The sequence below is a fragment of the Emydura macquarii genome, unplaced genomic scaffold, assembly GCF_026122565.2.
Source record: "Emydura macquarii macquarii isolate MOO-44397 ecotype Brisbane River unplaced genomic scaffold, CSIRO-AGI_Emac_v2 contig_1348, whole genome shotgun sequence".
In the NCBI taxonomy this organism is placed as follows: domain Eukaryota; kingdom Metazoa; phylum Chordata; order Testudines; family Chelidae; genus Emydura; species Emydura macquarii.
The window spans coordinates 218088-237908 of record NW_027131485.1 but is presented as its reverse complement, the minus strand read 5'-3'; the positions used below and the strand labels follow the sequence as shown (position 1 = coordinate 237908).

Here is a 19821-nt window from a genome sequence, read left to right as displayed (position 1 = left end):
ACCTATGCACTGAACACCTATTGAAAGTCAATCAGTTCAAAGCCTGTATCTACCACAGTCTTCCTGTGCGAACCTGGGTCATTTAATATTTCTGTGACTCAGTTTCATCATAGGTGTGACATAGACCTCCCTCTACTGTACACTCACCCAGCTGCTGGGTGTGGGCCCCACCTCAATGGGCCCACTGTGCTTTAGGCTTCCCTTGATCTGAGTAGGTTGCAGCCCTGTTTCACTCCTTCATATCTCTGGCACATTTTGTGGGCGCAGAAGCTCTGTTCATTACCCCTTATGGAAATGGGATCATGCGGCCAGTTGCCTAATGCACCAGGACCAATTCTACCTCCCATGCTTCCTAATAGTTTAAGCAAACCCTCTTCCAGAATTCCACCTTGTGGGCACATTGGGTTTATAGTTCACCTCTTCAACACATGATGGGTTTAACACATAACAGATGCAAACTTTGCAAAGGTCTCTAAGCACAATTACTCTTTACTTTAGCTAGCACAAGAAATATACAGCTCTAGACGAAATAATAAGCATACTTCCTTGCTTCAGTTTTCACACTACTATTTAGCATTCTCTGAGCATAGGGCAGAATCCTTTAAGATTCACGTCTCTTCCTGCATATCTTCTTCAAATCATGGAGTGTGTGTTTCTCTCCTGTCAGCCAGTTTCCTTCTCCTCATTCCCAAAATGGCTAATGATAGACCCTGCCTCTTATAACCTCCCATTGCCTTTGTCAAATGCCCCTCTGATCAGCTTTATCTGATGATCAGAGTACCTCATCAGGTGATCTGTTGCTTAGTTACCTCTCCCCTGGAATTCAGACCTGAAAAATTGGTGTGCCCTGGGTAGCAGCCAACTCTTTGTCCAAGGTGGTGCCATTTGATTGGAAGATTGCCAAAGTTTAGCGACCTTCTATTGTTAGATGCAAAATGCAAACATTTCTCCTTTTGCAACCTTTGGACTTTAGCTCAATCTGGAGACAAAACACAGCAGACAAGGCAGACAAGCTCCACATTTAAAATGGATTTTGCAGTCTGGCACACATACGCAAAGTCTCCAATATCAATCAATTCGTAAGCTGCACCTGGACAGATTCCCTGAATCGTCACAAGGAACAAGAAAACTTCCTTCTCCAACCCTTTCTCTGTCTTGTCTATTTAGAATATAAGCTCTTTCAGACAGGAGCTATGTGTATATGTGATGCCTAACACAATGGGGCCCTTATTATGATACAAATATTAGAAAACATGAATTGGTGCAGATAGTACAATGTGTCTTCCTGATGCATATCTCTCAGAAGTAAAAAAGGGAAGTCCTAAAAAACAATGAAGAACTTGCTGAAGTGCAGCCAGAGGTCACATCACTCATCAGTTCTGTGCTGGTGACACTAGAGCACAAAAAGGAATTGTCACATAGTGTATTCTCCATACATTCATTAGCCTCCCCATGTAACATACATATTCTTCCCTTGCATTGTTTTATTAGACTTTCTCTAGGTTACTCTCCTGTGATGTTGCACTTCTTATAAAATGAGTATTTAATTTTTTTATTTATTTTGTGGTAGGAAAATTTTCTCACCTGTAAATAGAAAAATATTTGCAGATTTTGAATACTGAATTTCTATTTCTGTTGCATCTAAACTCATAATGTCCAATCTTGAAAGTAATTGCGAGTAGTAGAGCATGCCAGCTTCATTCATCTTATCCTTATAGTCCTGCCTAATAAGAAGGTATACAAAGAGGAAAGCTCTAATTTCCTATAGCTGAATAAAACTCAGGGAGATCAGGCTGTATCTCTCCAGACATGAAGATTTGCTAATTCCAACTCAAAAGTATCCAAGGGGCCTTCATACATTTAAAATATGCAGTATCTGTACCTGACATTACCTGCTGCATCATACCTCCCTCCCCCACCATGACTAGCACAATCTATGCTGAGGAATGTTTTTTTGTTGAATGAATGTGACTGAGAATCAGGATAATACCCTACACTTTTGGGAAAATAAAATCTCCCCAACATCTTTTCATTTTCCCCCTCCCCTACAAAGGAAGTTACTAGTTAAAAATTTAGGAAGGGTAGAAATACCCATACTACAAAATAGACAATTTATACTTGGTAGCCAATTCACCTAGCTAGCTTTAGTCTTTTCTCGAGAGTTTTCCATTTCCATTGTTCTTCCCCAAACCTGGAAATCAGGAGACAGGAGCTGCCACTTACAGCAGATATCACTCTGTGAGCTGCAAAGTACTCCTAAGTATTTTCAGTGTCAGTCACCTGAAGGGGAATTTTTGGTACCAGTTGTTACTTATGACTAGGATCTTATTTGGCAATGCCTCAAATGTTTTCAAGTATGTCATATAAATAAACTGATTATTAAAAAGTAAGATACATAATGGTAGTTCTTAGCAATGTGCAATACCAAAAATCAAAGTGACACCCAGTTAAAAAGCCATCTTGTTATGGAGTCCGTATCCACACAGTCCAATATTCACACAGTTTTGGCAGTTCCTTGCCACTTCAACCTTCAGTCTGTGTATAATGGAGCAAAAAAAACCCACACCAGCAGAGGAGGAGTTAAAGGGAGCCCATAGGTTCAGCTAGCCCTGCCCTACTATAGCTGCTACACCTGCAGCTAATGGCAGGCCTGGAAGGGAATGAAAAGGAGAGAACCTGACTTAGTTCAGGGCTGACTGGCAAAGATGCAGGATGCCGCTCTGCCTCTCTGCAGGAGAGGAGCTTTACTACACACCTGGCAGCCAGAACAACCACTGAGAGAAGCTCTGCATCCCTGACTGGAAAAGACTGTTGAGGAGACTGGGGAATTCCCAGTAGTGAGTGGACTCTGCTATTTACGTGAAGGACATTGTGGGGCCACAAAGGTCTGAAGGTTATAGAAGCACGCAGTGAACACAGGCAATTGAGACTTCCTTTCCATACCCCCAAAGCTACCTGCTGCCATGGGAGGAAACCAGAAGGGTCCACTAATAGCATTACTCCAGGCAAGCCTTTATAGAATTGGTGGAGAAGGTGGGCATCAACCAAAACCCGGAGCAAACCTAAAAACCAAAAACACAAAAAGCCCCGCAAAATGCCATACTTCAAACAAATGTGCCCACCCTGCTACAATGGATATGGATCAGCTTCTAAAATGAATGGCCAAGCCGAATACACGACATCAGCAACTCTTCCAATAAATGGCCAACCATCAGCAGTGGCAACTGCAGCAGCAGCTTGTACAGCAGGTGGTCACCGTATTATGGCTATCCACCCCACCAGAGCTTCTGAACCTCAATCCAGCAGTGGCCTCTGCCCCCGTCAGGCTCCTGTTTCTTTGCCAGTCAGTCCCGAACTGAGTCAAGTTCTCTCCTTTTCTTCCCCCTCCAGGCCTGGCATTCGCTGCAGGTGTAGTGGGAAGGCTTGCTGGACCCATAGGCTCTCTATAACCCCCTTCTCTGCTAGTGTGGGATTTCTCTGCTCCATCATACTGTGTATTTCACAGTTCTGTGAGGACAGGAAGGAAATCAGGCAGAAAGCCTCTTCCTCTCTCAGGAGAAGGTTTCAGTTGTTTCCAAGCTCTCTCTGTTACCCAGGATATAAAAATTACTGCCAAATCCATATTGAAAAAACAAAACTATTTTTACCTATTCACCATCAAATGTAAAATAGTAATAATGATACATAATTTTTAAAAGTATGTGCTTTTTTAGACCAGGAAGAAAGAGTCAGATACAAAAACTCTCCCTCAGTCATCTGTGCATTTGACCTCCATTGAGGTAAATCCATTGTTGACACCAGAAATACATTTGTCTGGTTAGACTCTGGCCAAACTTGTAATTTCTCAATACAACCATGATATGGGCTTTCAAGAAGGCATGGTCACCTGAGTGTCTGTTCTCTGCATGGATTATAGGAATCATTCCTGTGTTAGGAGTTTAGTGAAGTTTCTAGTACAAGACACATTGGAGAGCTCTGAAGAGAAGACAGGATCTTAATTTATTATGTTATAAACATTTATGATGAAACCATCAGGGCGGTGTGATTTGTTGGACTTCCCACCTTGACTTCCTAGCAAGTTGTTGGGTCCATCAGCTGAGCCACCTGCTCCAGAGTTTAACTTGCATGGTGGATCTGATTTAGGAAATCATTTATAAATTAGGAGCAAAGCTCTTTATAAATTGACAAGAAGGCTTGTTTAATCTCCCTTGCCTTCTTAGTAATCCCCTTGTCAGTCAGTCTCTCTAATTACCTGCTGTTGGGCCATTCTTCTTAGAAATCTCTCCAACAACATGTATGGTTTTGTTCCCTTAACGAGTAATTTTCTTTTAGCTAACTTTGTAAGACAAACTGTGTGTTTGCTATGTAAATTTTTCAGTTGCCTCCTGGCAGTTATGAACTGACTCAAAACATAGGGTATTTATTTCTAATATATATCCTCTGCAGCTCTCTACCAGTGTTCTCTAGCCCTATCACCATGACTACACATTCATTCTTGTTTGCATAGCTGTTATTTTAATTGCTTTGTCAGAGTCCCATTAGGTGACCTCAGTGGCTGTCTCATTAACCTCAGACATGACAGTATGAGGCAGAAATAAAACTACAATCACCATAGAAAGTCTTCTTGTGGAAGTTGCTGGAGAAAAGTGATCACATCTGACTCCTTAGCATGAGAAGCGCATGGTTATATGTTCCTATTTGTAGCTTGGGGGAGAGAGAAAAAAATTAGTTCTTGACTTACACTGATGACAACTGTCCAAGGAATGTTCCATGTCCCATACATCATTGCCCCAAGTCTGATTCACTTTCTTGGTTTGTTCCTAGGTGGAAATTCCTCTCAATCTAAAACACAATTAAAATGATCATGCAAGCACATGACTTTCTGTATGTTAAGCAGCAAGGAAAAGCAATTTCTTAGAGAAGAAAGGAGTAACATTCTCTTTGGGGGCATGAATCTTCATGATGTTGATGAGGGGACTCCTTTATCATTGCCCTGCACTCTCTCCTCCTCCTTTGCCACCATCTCCTATGTACAAAGTGTAAATGTTTTATAAAGGGGGGGATTAATATTTGTTAATCTCCACTTTTGTGCATTTTAGAGAGAGCAGTACACTTCTCCACTGCAATATCTTTTTAATTTTAAATGTTCATTTCTGGTCAAGTCTGTTTCTTACACACATTCTGTATCCACCTCCAGGAGCTTAAATCTGTAAGCACCATCTGTTGATAGATAATGTAGACCTTAAGATTAAAGAAAATTATATTAGTGGTGCTAGGTATACTGCGTGAAAGTTACAGTTCATGCTGTTAGGGCACTCAGAGAACAGAAAGCACCTCTCATTTCATTCATGCTGCTGATTGTCCCACATTTTAACGTTACCATTTGGTGTGAATCCAACAGAATAATCAATTTAAACCAAATACTAAACAAAAACGTGTTTAAATTCTCTTTATGCTTAAAAAGAACATTGACTCGTGTATCACTACCCCAGACAAGTCTCCTGACTGCTTCCTTAATGGGTCTAGAAAAGCTTGACATTCTCCATTTCATCTGTCAGAAAGCCATTTTAGGTCCCTGGACAAGTTTCAATACAGAACTGAGAGTGAAAAAGGATACGTCCATTCTCCTCTATAAAATCTTTCAATACTTACCCTAAAGAAAAATGTTCACCTGCAAACTCTTCCCCAATAGTATAGCTTCTTATATCCCCAAATGAACTTTAAATTCAACTCTCTACATTTACAGGAAACAGGATTAACCTGTCAATATAAACACTGGCAATATCCTTAATACGTTCAGATACTTGTATGTGAAATGCACAATAAAACAATTATTTGGAGTGGAGATTTCTGTAAGCTCCCCTCCCATATCATTGCTCCTGTGCTATGTCCTGTGCTAGGGTCTTCTTCTGAAAGAGGCTAGGGCTGCAGCGCATCTCTGCACCCTTCCCACAGGGCCCTGTGATGGATGAAGGAGGGACTGTGACATCATTGAGCAGCTTCACAACAAGCCATTTCACTCTCCTCCCTACAGCAGTTTCCTTTGCCAGCTTAATTGCAAGTGTGTGTTGCCAACCAGGATGCACAGGTTGATCTGGGGGTAGGATGAAATACAGCACAGGACCCTTAGTGTGGTTCAATGTTTAATTCAAAAATAAATAACCCCCCTTCTCCCTCCCACAAGAAATCTGAAAGTCAGAAGAGCATGGTTTGTACTGCTCTGATTTAAAGACACAGTTTGCATTGGAATTATTTGTATGTTTAAATGTGCAAGCGAAGGAATTTGTTGTGCTTTTTAGATAGCAGCTTAATAAATGAGGAAAAGAAGTGAGCACATTTGCTAATTAAAGAATGTCAAGTACAATTACGGCTCTTTGCTGTAACCAGTGTGGGTCAGCAATAATGGATGTTGAGGGAAAATTTGCAGTCAGCTCTGACAGAGGGAGGAGAGGTAGATCAAATGATTGTCTTCCCTGATTGGGAGATCCTGGACCTCAGGGACTGAGATGGCAAGGAACAGGAACCAGATTTATAAAGTATAATGGCTACAGGGTTCTTATCCCTGTTTTGTAGGTGTTGTAGATCAGCATTCAGTGAATGCAGCAGGATTTGGTTTCTGCACTTCCATCACTTTCCGCCAATGAATCCAAATGAAGTATTTTTCATTTTGCATTTATTTGGAGGAATTACACTTTTAAAAGGAGATTGTGGGTTTTGTTATTTTTTTAAAAAACTCTTATTTAGCATTTACATGGAGTTTCTGCAGGCGTTTTCACTACATTTTCTGCTTGAGTGCTTCCAAAAATCCCTATTATATGAAGGAAAGATTCTACCAATGACCGTATGCGTCTGCATCCACCAGTAAATCAAGCTGCATTGTAGCCTAAAAATACGCATGATAATTTTGATCACTAACTCTGTATGGATAGTGTCAATGTCTTCTGCTTGCTTGAATATGAAAAATGCCATGTTAAATAATGCCTCCCATGTGTTTTACTTTTTATATGTTTTACTTCTATTCTATTTATGGGACATTGTTGTTTAAAAAAGAAAAAAAAAAGAAAGAGAAATTTGACCAAGTTGTCTCAATTTTAAAAAAAGTTTGAAAATTAGCTTTTTTCCACAGTAAGTAATAGTTCCATTAGCTGTTTAACTGTCAACAATGGGAATCTCGGCATAAATTATATTTGAGTTAAGCAAAATTGTGAATAATTCAGAGTTCTCTTTTATTTATTTATTTTTCCAGTGGCTTCTGGTACATATTCATCTATTGTATAAGTCTAATGTTATATGCAGGTCTAACCATCTACAAGCATCTGGCCAAATGAACTGTAGATTGATTTTCTGTGGGTTTTTCCCCCTCCCCCCTTTTTTTTCCTTTTTCTTTTTTTTTTATAGTGAGCTGCCTCACTCCCCTCAGAATCTTCTGGCCCTCCTGAATTCTTCATACAGCTGCAGCGTGAAGCTTTCCTGGGTGCGTCCCTTTGATGGAAACAGCCCCGTTCTCTACTACATCGTAGAGCTGTCTGAGAACAGTAAGTAGAGTCACAATACATTGCAAGCCCTTATGTTTCTTAACTATTCAACCTTCGTTTCAGGCTTAGCTTTTTCTAGTGACAAAAATATTACTGCTATTTGCAGTTCCAGAGAAAGATATGGTCTCTGCATAGGACTGGGAACAAGAACTCCTAAATTTTAATCTAGATTAGCATCACATCACAAAGGTCATGAAGAAAAAGAGGCATGATCTGGTGATTAAAGTAATCAGCAAACCTGTGCTCCATCCCCAGCTCTGCTAGTGAATTGCTGTATGAGCAAGTCACTTAACTTCTCCGTGCCTCGGTTCCCCATCTGTAGAGTAGGGATAGCAATATTTTTTCTCTCTGTCCTTCTGTCTGTCTTGTCTGTGTATTGGAAAAGGGATTCTCTCTTGCTAGGTGTTCATACAGCTTCTAACACAATGGGGCCCCAGTCTGAGGTGGAGCCTCTAGACACCAGGGTAATGTTAATAATTATTTTAATGGCTTACCAAAGATGCTGGAAATGGATGGCAACAATGCACTCTGCCTTCAAGACTCCCATCCTTAATGAACTCATGCATATATGGTTTCATATGTTAGCTCCTGCTTTCCCTCTTCTGCTATTTAACACCCTTCCTCTAAGTTGGCAATTGAGGCTATTGCCTAGAAGAGTACCTAGCTTCACTGGTTGCAAATCTGGCCATTCTGAACTGTCAATCCTCACAATTCCCTCTTCCTGCCAAGCTGCCGCTTTATGGCACTCAGTTTGCGATGTTATCCAGGGACATAGCTAATGCCTCTTCAGAATTTGACTAGGGGTGGGGTGCACAAGGGGCAGTTATTTTGCTCCTCTTTCTTCTCTTTGTGGATCAGTCATCTTAGCAAGACTTCCTTGTCTCTACAACCCCGAGAAGTGGAAATGCGGGCCCACAAAATGAATTTCCCATAGAGAAGCAAAAAACACTGCTTTTCTACCATCTGGAAGTTAGCTTCTGCAAATCTAAAGGTAAATTGTGATGATTTCTGATCATCTAGTGAATAGCACCTTGGTTGCTACAGGGAGAACCTGGGTTGGGATCACCATGAAGACTCTCACTTTCTAGACTGGAGGGTATGGATCTTCAGACTTAAAAGCACAGCTTTGAAATCCTACTCATGGCCACTGTCATGGAAGCAGTTCTTGAGAAGATTCTTGGTGGCTGATTCCTAACTTATGTAGTATAGGGCCCCTTAGGACACTCTGGAACACAGGTGCAACTTGATGTCTGCACGAGACACTGCTAATTAGGTGGTCAAACTCCTCCTTCACCAGCTGAAGTTTCTTAGTGGCCTTCAGGTGTAGCCCCAACTAGGGTGACTTGCAGTATTCCAGTCTGGTGGTCTTAAGGGCATTATCTGCTCCAAAACACAATAATTCACCTTGTAAAATATTAAGAGGTTCAGCAAAGGTCAGAGAGTTCTACCAAAGTTATGTGAAAAATACCTCAGAACTCCACAGAATCCTCTGAACTCTGGCATATGGTGAGATACTCCAATAATTTGTATCTGAAAGCATTGTCATCTACCACTGAGAGAATCTCATCACAAATCAAGATGTGTATACTTAAATAAGATGGATAACTGACAAAAAAACCAAAGCTCTAAAAACATATATTCTATGAACTGAGTAACTTCTTTTCAGTGGGAATTGTCTTCTCTTCCAGGAGTGTTCTATACTGTACTATACTTCGAGTTTTTACTGATTGCTTTGTCTACTTTGCTTTCATGTTCTCTCACTTCATAATCACTTGTTTACACAGAGCAGAGGGAACTCTGAGTTCCTGAATGTCCATACCATTGTTTCAGGCCTCACCTTTTATGTATTAATGCTCACCTGCTATATATACCAAAAGAACTGTAAGCAATGTCAGCAATGAGTTTGGTTTGTATCACTCATCTTAATTTATGCACAGCTTTACTGTCTCCATTTCTTTTTTGGTTCTGTTTTCTAAAATCTTGGAATGTATTGATTGTGAAAGTTATTTTCATCTGACAAGTGTATGGTTTAGCCTTAGTTGGCAGCTACTGATTTCCTACTTGAGGGTACTCTGGGCAGTGTCTCTTCTGTCTTTTCTCAGCAGGGTTCCTGATCAATTCTGATGTGTGATACTATACTGTTGACAGAGCTTTGTCTCATACATGTTTGTAAACAAAGTCTCTCTTTGTTTTGCATAGAAAATTTTCTTTACCTTTTTCTCTGACTGTTCTTTTTGGACCACAGGTGCCTTTTCATATACAGAAAATATCGGGGATATTTGCACATGCCCTCCATGAGTTCATTTGCTTGTATCTATAGCTCTTTTACTGTCAGCAGCAGTACAATATGTTAGGTCTCCTAATCCCCATTTGCTGTTATATAAATGAAGATTGGTAAGGTTATTTATTATTTTTCAGTTCCCAGTGATGCATAAAATCTTCATTCTTGATTCTGTGCAGTTTTAATACACGGATTTCATTTGGCAGTGTTAGTTACCAAAATGTGTTCTGTTTTTATTCATTTTTCTTTTGGCTGTTGTGGTTTGAATAAATTTCCAATAGCTTTAACATTTATTGCACATTTTTAAAGTGCATACAGTGAGCGAATTAAAGGTATCTGTTATAGAAAACTAGCTGAAGAAGGCTCAAAATAATGAGTGTAAATTTCAGGGGACTAATTACTAACTGCACTGAAGATAGGCATATCGCTCCACCTGACATGGATTAAAGCTCTTTGGTATCAGTGCAGTAAAGAGATGTAAACAACTGATTTTAATTAGGGGGAAAAGAGTTGCAGATTGTATAAATGGATTGCAGGAAATGCAACTGATTCCATTCACCTTGTTCACCTAATCTTTAAAATGAAATGTATGTACCAGGCAGGATACAGCAGTTCTCAAACTGTAATTAGTCACACTAGACCACCACCATGGATGACTTCTGAGTCCGAGGGCCTCAAATTTGTTGCATTTGGAGAAAATGTATAGTTTGATTCATAAAATACATTTCCTGGGGAACAGTCCTTAAGCATTCTATCTGAAGAATTCCTGCATGCATATGTGATGGTAAGAAACCACATTCAAAATAGACATTTGGAACAAGTGATAGTATGGCTTGCTGAGGATTTGTACTGGCATCATTCTGTATGCCTTCATAACATGGTTAGCTACTGCAATGGTGTACCTAGGGATTCTGTGGTTTATATATATCTTTGAAAAATTAAAGAGATCCATTCATATTATTGCCAGGGTGTCTACATTTCTGGAATTAATCAAAAGTTACTTCTACTTGGTAACTATCTGAGCCAGTGTATTCTTATCGATGGAGCTCTGTTGGACACAGCTCAAGTCAAAGCCTGTTTCTCTTTTGCTGTATTCTTGGATATTTGGATATTGAGCTGTAATAGGATAACTCAGATCCACTAGATAATGTAAGGACCACATTAAATCCCTACTCCTAAAAAATATATGCACATGCTTAACATTAAGTACCTGTGTAGTCCTATTAACTCAGTAGTATTACTCAAATGATTAGAGTTAAGTAGTTGTATAAGCCTTTGCAGGATCAGGGCTTAAATACATATGTCTTGAAGGCTATTTGTTACAACCATAACTCATATGTACATAAGGCTTAGAGGATGGTGGTCCGTAAGGCCTTAAAGGGTGGGGGTCTCAGGCCAAGTGAAGTCCCTAAAATTGCATATGAATAATGGACGCTGTTGGATTTCTGTGGACTTGAACTTGAAATCACATTCTCAAATTGTTATATGAGCACAGATGTATTTGGGGAGATAAGAGAAACTTTAGTACCTTCCAGTTATCCAGGCTATACAATAGCATCTTGGAGAACAGAGGCATCTAAATATATTCCAGAGCTATGAATATCAGGTTTCTGTAAACATTTTAAAAATATTTAATAAATATAAATAGGCAATCAAACTGTGGTTCTATATCAAAAGCAGAAAGGAACATGACATCCATCTTGAGTTAGGATGTCTTTCAACTCAGATATCCACTAAGAACAACAGGCAGACTTTGAAATGTGTAGAAGAAATTCCTTTTGGTGAGTCACCTGTCTCAGGAAGGAATGTCACTGATGTCACACAAGTGCCTCCAGAACGGAAATTCTTTGAAAATCAAAACAGAAATTCTTGTCAGGTCAGGAAATCAAGTGGTCAAGTATAGAGTCACTTTCTTAGTTTCACACATCTTAATTTGAAAAAAGATAAACCAGCATTAATTCAAAATAGCCAGCATGTTTGAGCAGATTGACAACTATATGTGAAACTTTTTCAGCCAACAGCAATTAAATTGGAAGACCGAGTGAGCGGAGCCCTGAGTATGTTCTGGGCAGCTTAAGTTAAATGAAAGATTAGCACTGTCTGTTCAATATAATGGAGGTTTATTTAATAGATTGACCAGGCAAATCTTCTGTCACCGTGGAATTTCTCCAGGCTTTCTGGGTCAGGAGACTGACAGTAATCCCTGAACGAAGGGAAAGTGGGTGTTGAAATTTTTATGGAAGGTTTCCTATGTCAAAATTGTTCTTCTACATGCTGAAACAAGTTTCTTTGCAATTCTGTTTTTGTTATGCGTTTAAGATGGAAGAGAAGCTTTTCAAATGTTTTAATTTATTGATTGTCAAGAGAAGACTTTCTATTTAAATTTTAAAGATATTCTACAAACTCACTGTATTTGCTCCATGAGCAAGCAAATCCTCCCCCAACCACTTTTCTGTACAAATCAGAGCGCCCAGGAGATGAATAGGGTTCGTTTATATTAGTTTTCAGTTTAATCTCTCTCCCTGCCAGATCTTTTATCTTGCACCAGGAGAGGACAAAGAATAAATAAAAGTATTCTACAGATGCAGTGTATAAACAGAGCAGAGCTCCAAGGTGTTGAGGAGATTAATGGGCCCTGTTGTTGAATCAAACTGTTCACTAGATCGAACTGTTTGGGTTAAGCACTCTCAAGTGGTGTTTACACTAGCAATAAACAAATGAAACTGAATTGCTCCAGGAAATGGACCAGTGCGGCTTAGCTCATTTAAGGACATTCAGCATTCTTGTTAGTATCTGCGTTTCCATTTTCTTGATTAAGCTGCTTCAGGGAACTTATTAAAGTCAGCCATACTTTAACTCTTGCTTCCCATTAATTTTCATCATGCACTTGGATGTAATGGGGTGAATAGTTGTTTGGCCACAGTCATAGGAGAAGTCCTATAAAAGGCAAAGTAAAGAGAGTGTAAAGAGAAACCTTAGCCTCTGGTTTGACCTTGCACAGATACAAAAATGTGGATCCTCATCCGCAAGAATCACCATGTATCTGACCCGTGATCTGCACTCCTTCTTATATCTGCATCCGCACTGCACCTGCAGCAGCATGCTATCTCAAAGTGTCTCTCAGGAGGAACGTCTGTGTGCATGCATGTGTGCTGTACATAGGATCTCAAAGGTGGGGAAGCAGCTGTCTGCAGATCATAGCCTATGAGGCTGCTTCCCTGCCTTTGAGATCCTATATTCTCTCTTCCCCCATATACAGAGAAAGGGGAGGTGATAGATCAAGAAAGGCAGCAAAATCCCCCATGCTCCTATTGTGGTAGTTTAAGCAGTCAAGCAGTTTAGGAAACCTCTATTCAGGAAGCTGATTTACTTAGCAGAAGCAGCTGCCTCCCTCTCCAACTGACTTGATATGGCAATGAAGTTGGGAGAGGTTTCCTAAATTGCTTGGCTCAGGCTGCTTAAACCGCTGTGATAGGAGCATGGGGGATTTTGCTGCCTGTTTTGATCTGTCACCTCCCCTTTCTCTGTATGGCAGGGGGAGAGGGAAGATAGGATCTTGACGGTGGGGAAGCAGCCTAATAGGCTATGAACTGCAGACAGCTGCTTCTCCATTTTTTGAAATCCTGTATTTAGAACTCTGCGTGAATATCCGCATCCAATCCACGATCCGCAAAAGTGGTCTGCATATATGAAGCAGACATCTGCGGATTTGCAGGGCTCTACTTATGGTTTTCATATTTAATGTGGGTAAGCATGTTCTCATAATGTAGGTTGCTATCAAGCTCTTGTAGTCAAAATCACTGTTAGCAAACCTTTGCCAAACAAACACCAACTAGTGTGAGAAATCTACAATTCTGCAAGTATCTACCCAGATTCCTACTACTCGTTGCATCAGGAATCACATTAAGAAGACTTTGCTTTCAGGAAGCTATTATCGTAATAAATATATTCTGAATAATTAAAAAATGCAGCCTTCATAGCCCAACTGGCATCAAGCCTGAGAGGACTTTAACTTGCTATAGAACCAGCAAGCAAAGCATTTGGGACATTTCATCTTCATTTGCAGACAGTGTATGGCTTCATCTAGGTGATCTGTTAGGAACTGCAGTGCAGTTCTGAACCATATGCGCAGATATGTTGCCAAAATCTATGGCTAGGTCCTCAGTTATTTCCACAAATGTTTGGAATTTTGGCTCTGGAATGTGAAAACATCTGGTATTATTAAAAAAATGAGCAAATCTTTAAATCAGCTGCCAAGAACCAAGTGTCACCTCTTTTTGACTGCCCTAGTCACGACTTGGGGGGAGAATGTATAACACCATGCTGTGTAAGGGAATGCTAAACTGTATTATATGTTCAGCCACTAGGTGGCACTGTGCCATACATTATTTGACCTAACCTTAGCCATACCTGGCTGAGCATTAAAAGCTCTTATAGTGAACACATCTGGTATGTCCCTCTTTGAGAAGAATGCACTGTGGCAACTTCAGATCTAGTATAGAAGTGTGACCTGCTAGTAGCAGCCCTGCAACCTACCATATTCAAGAAATACGTGAAATGATGTCAGAAGTAAACTAGTGCCAGAGGAGAACAGAAACAGAAGGAATAAAGCAACAGAGGTTGCAGACAAGAAAAAAAAGCAACAAAGGCTCTCATCAACATGCCATACTTTAATGCCTCAGAGAGCTTCAGCTTTGACAAACCTTTACAATGGACAGACTGGAAGCAGTATTTTTGCAAGATTTTGAGTTGCTACAAAACTCTAAGGAAACTAATGAGAGTCCTGTGACACCTTAAAGACTAACAAATTTATTTGGGCATAAGCTTTTGTGGGCAGAAACCCACTTCGTCAGATGCAGTCAGATGCAGATGTAAGGAAACTAAAGACATGCAGATATGTTCTTGAATTTATGCTATTGGGCAGCAGGCAGAGCATATCTTTAAGTCCTTTGCCTTTACTGAAGACAGTCACAAAAATGTTTATGAAAGCTTTTTTCTATGTTTGATGCATACATTGTCTCACAGACAAATAGTTTATGAAGGAGCATGTTTTCACTAGAGAATTCAAGGGTGAGGGGAAAATGTGGAATATTTTTTTTTTTAGGAGCTCTGCATGCATTGGCTGACAACGGTGATTTTGGAACTGCAAAACGTGAAAATACCAGAGACAGGCTGGTTACTGAGTTAAAAGATAAAAATTTGTCGCAGGAGGTACTATTTAAAACAGACAACTCTATACACAGCTATTCAAATAGCAAAGCAGTCTGAGCTGGTGAGATAGCAAAGCCAAGAACAACTTATCAAACTTGAAAAACAAGAAACTAGCTTGGAAGCTGTTAACAGATGCAGCATGATTGATACTAGTCATTACCATGAGAGCCCTGAGGGAAGTAGAGTGGACACCAAAGTCTTACAGCCAAAATGCACAAGATGTGGGGAAAATTGTATCCCAAGAGATGAGGCATGGCCAACCAAAGGTGCAAGGTGTAATAAATGCATAAAATATAGACATTTTGTGGTTTTTTGCTGCACTAAAAACAATCAAGGAGCTGATTCATGTTACAATCAATGAAGAGCCATTGTTTCTGTGGTTCTATCATGTGTAATGACACAGAGCCTGCCTACCGAGTGAAACTTAATATTTATGGAAAGACTATTCACTTTAAAATTGACTTTGAAGAAGATGTCAGAGTCATCGCAGAAGGGATTTACAATAATCTTCAGCTCACCTGGAGCTGAAGTCACTTGACACAGCTCTGACTAGTCCAAGAGGTATTTTGAACTGAATGGACCAGTTCACCACAGAAGCAATAGCTTTACATTCAGAGTGCATGTAATCAAAGACTAGTGTTACCATATTTCAAGTTCCCAAAAAGAGGACACTGCTGAAGAGTGGTATGGGGTGGGGGGGAGAGGACAGGATCTGGGGGGGAGTACTGTTGGGGTGCTGGAGGGTGTACCTGCAGTGGGGATACTCAGTGGAGGTGTCGGATAGTTTCACAGTGGCAGGGTGGCTAGCATAGTAACAGTCATCAGTCAGTGCCTCCCTGTGGGACCCCCTCCCCAAGGCTGGGAGCTGGGGCCTGGGTGAATGGAATCCACAGCCATGGCTTGCAGGGGAATGGACCAATCGGGAAATGGACAAATCAGGGCTCTTTCTGAGCTGCAGCTGGTCTGCTCTGCAAAAATCCCAGACATTTCCTGTTATTTGAAAAGTCTACCCAAACAGAGAAAAGAGGTTAAAAAAAGAGGTTGTGTTCAGGAAACCCCGGACGTATGATAACCCAATCAAAGACCAACAACTTTCTTAGCCGCAGTGTGGCAGCCATGAATGTTGGAAGAATTAGACAGAGGATTTGAAGATACTGGACTTTTGAAAGGAGATCCAGTACTAATAAACTTGAGAGAAAATGCTGAATGATATAGTATACAAATGCCTCTACCAGACAGACTTTGGAAGAGACTTGCTGCAGATTTATGCTAATTCAGAGGACATGGTTACCTGATTATACTGGTCTGTTTTCCAAGTATATAGAAATAATGAATTTGGAAGACATAGCATAATGCAGTGTTATTAAGAAACACTTTTGCTCACTTCGGTATTCCAGAACAACTAGTGACAGACAATGGATCACAATTCACTGCAGCAGAATTTAAGTCATTCCAAACTAAATATGATTTTGATCATCTTACTAGCAGCCCACATTACTCACGAGTGAATGGAGGGGCTGAGGGAGCTGTACAGATAGCCAAGAAAATCCTACAGCAGGAAGAGCCATTACTTGTTCTTCTGAGTTACAGATAACAAGAGCAGCTACTGGATATAGTTCTTCACAGCTTCTGATGGGAAGACAACTCGGTACTACTGTTCCAACTTTGGAAAAGACTCTTATCTCCAAAATGGCCAGACAAGCTTATGAACACTTTTACAACAGGCAGCACAGGGAGAGCTGCCAAGGCTAGAACCTGGTGACTGCCTTCATGTCAAATTGGAAGGAGAATAACTCCAGCTGTCCTAAAGGAAAATAATTCAGTGCCCAGATCATACGTGATGGAGCCCAACAGTGAAGAGTTCAACAGAAACTATCAACATCTACAGTTTGTTCAGAACTGAACAATCAACAGAGCAAACACTACAAATGGAAGACCTAGAACAAGAAGACGATGACTCCAACATTCCAAACCGAACACAGTCAGTTGTTGCAGCTAATGGGCAGCCAGATGATGAAGTTGCTATGCATTCAGTTCATGTAATTTTGAAAACCACTATGACTCAGAGACACTTAACAGATTGATCCATGCTGAACTTCAAAGACAGCATGATAGTGTAAATTTTGTAAATAGTAGGAATGTAGAATTTAAGGGGGAGATATAATGGAATGCTAATCTGTATTATACTGATCTATCCCTGGGTGGCACCTAGTGTATACCATACTCTTCTTAAGTTAACCTCCGCCACATCTGTTCACTATAAGAAGGAAGTTCTTTGGCCACTTCATATATGGTATAGAAGCGTGACCTGCTAGAAGCAGCCCTGCAACCTACTGTGTACAAGAAATATATGACATGCTAGGGTGAAAAGAAGACAGAATATTTAATTTTCAACAGATTTTGTTTTTCACCTCTCTGAAACTTGGGAATGTAATTCAGGCAGCAGAGAAGCTTGGTGTGCAAAGTATGTGAACTGAAAGTGGCGGTTTTACACTATTGCAAGAGCAGTTTATTTCAAGGAGTTATCCTAAGAAATTATTAGACTGAATACAAGACACTACATCTGTAGAAAACATCCAGGCATGTACAAGCCTTCCCAGGTCTTGCAGCAAAGAGCTAATTTGGCTGACAGAGTCACTCTTCCACACCTGCTAGAAGGCTGGGTAGAAAAATATTGCAGACTAGCTTCAAATTTCATTACAGCCCTTCAGCCAGAGACACTCATAGGTGTGGTGTTCTAATGGACTGCCAAACAGATGGGTCGCGAAATACACAGCCATCTGTCTTTATTATGCTCATTTCCTCTTTTATTAAAATGTTAATGAATATAGTTTATTTATTACACAGTGACAAGTGCAGCATCGCTTTCCAGTAGACAAATGTGCAATTTACTCAACCATGGGGGTGGACAGGAAGGTTTCTTTTGTTAAACAGAAACTTCCTCCTGAAGTTCCTCAGTGGAAAGAAGTTAAAGGAAGCATAGTGCAGTAATCGACATTCTCTCACGTCTTCAGGGTTTTTAACAAGCATCTCAGTATTATTTTAATGTGTGTGTTCCTCCACCAGACTCTCCCTGGAAGGTGCATCTATCAAATGTTGACCCTAAAATGACCAGTGTCACTGTGAGTGGATTAACTCCAGCCCGTACTTACCAGTTTAGGGTTTGTGCTGTTAACCAGGTGGGCAAGGGCCAGTACAGCCCTGAGACCAGCAGGTAAGTCAAAGTAGATCCCTAAGTAAAATGCACAGCATGTGAAGTAACCCCCCAATCTGTCATTTGTTCAGAATTGTTAAAATGATGTTACCTTTTACGCCACAGTGGGTGGAGGGGAAGGATAGGCTTTCAGTGGACACCCATGGTTACATGAAGTGCCTAATAACTTTGAGCAGTATTTAACCATAATGGCAGTTAGCAGCAGCAACATGTTATGCATGCACTGGGGACAGAGGTGCATCCATCTTTGCAGAGTAACAAACAGGATCATGGAAGGTATTCAAGTAAATGCATGCAGGGCCAAAATATTTTTTTCCTGTTGTTTAAGCTTTAGTGGCTAACTCTGGAATGGGCAGAGCGCTCACCCAATCACTGCACTGTCACTTCTTTAATTATTCAGGATGTGACATAGAAGAATAGCTTCATCAAATTTAATTTCAGATGCAGCCCCCCCTTCCTTTATAAACCAAAACTTGCTGTGAGCTTGAATTGTAGAACAGCTGAGTTCTGAACAGCTTTTTCAAAATGTAGGCGTTTGATATGAGAAATATTGAAAGAGTCAAAGGAGACCATTTGGAAGGAGTCACAGATTCTAGATCTGATCTCTAACTCATTCAGGCTTGTAATCTTTTTACAGAGTTGCAGCAGCATGAGGGATTCAGAGAGAATAAGGTTACCTCAGCTGTCCTCCTTGTTGCTTGCTTAACTGATTTTCTATTATGTTGATTTGTTGTAGCTATTTCATGCAAGTCATCAGCAGTTTAATCAGCATTTTGCTTCTTTCTAGTCTTTGGACTTTAGTAAATAAAGTTGGTTCACATTTAGTGGACACAAAATAAAAAGCTAGAGCTTTCTTTTTATCTCAAAGCCCGCTTCCCATCACATTCTTTTGTGCTTAGATTGATGTTACCTGAAGAACCTCCCAGCGCTCCTCCTAAAAACATAGTAGCCAGTGGACGTACCAATCAGTCTATCATGGTTCAGTGGCAACCTCCTGCTGAAAGTGAACATAATGGGGTTCTCCGTGGGTACCTCCTAAAGTAAGTGATTTGTGCTCTGGTCTAGAGACATCTTAATATAAAATCTGGTGCTAAACGAGTGTGTTAGACGTGGACATCCTAGTGGTGTGACTCGAATTTTTTAAAAAGTGTGTTTAAAATACTATTTCAAATTCTGTTCTAATTCATCATTCACTTATTTGCACAGTGTCATGTGTGCATGGTGCTTTGCAGTCAAATAAAAGACCCACTACCCCAAGGAGCGTATCATTTAAATTAAACATATCACACAAGCAGAATGGTGGCATTCTGGGTTCTGGAAGAACAGGGATACCGCCAAAAACATGGAGAGAAGGTGTGACGGATCAGGTGAGTTATGCCCAGATTAGGGTTTGGAGTTGAAAATAAATAGTCTTTCTGCAGCCCAGCTATACTAAATTAATGAAAAGGGACTTCAAACAGGTAACTGAAGAACACTTATTTCATCCAATCTTTCTGCTTTTCTATGGAGATAATGGAGAGGGTGTGGGTCCTAAAACAGTGTATGGCCAGATTGGGAGACTTCTCAGAGCACATTCCTTT

At 40.3% G+C, this 19821-nt stretch overlaps 1 protein-coding gene across 3 annotated transcripts in view; it reads left to right on the top strand.

Annotated features, from left to right (window-relative positions):
* SDK1 (sidekick cell adhesion molecule 1) overlaps positions 1 to 19821 on the top strand; it is a 640423-nt gene that overhangs the window by 473337 nt on the left and 147265 nt on the right. For all 3 annotated transcript variants that reach the window (XM_067550834.1, XM_067550832.1, XM_067550831.1), the window contains 3 exons: positions 7399 to 7535; positions 18094 to 18241; positions 19141 to 19281. In XM_067550834.1, coding sequence (XP_067406935.1) covers positions 7399 to 7535; positions 18094 to 18241; positions 19141 to 19281 — 426 coding nt within the window. The remainder of the gene's footprint in view (positions 1 to 7398; positions 7536 to 18093; positions 18242 to 19140; positions 19282 to 19821) is intronic.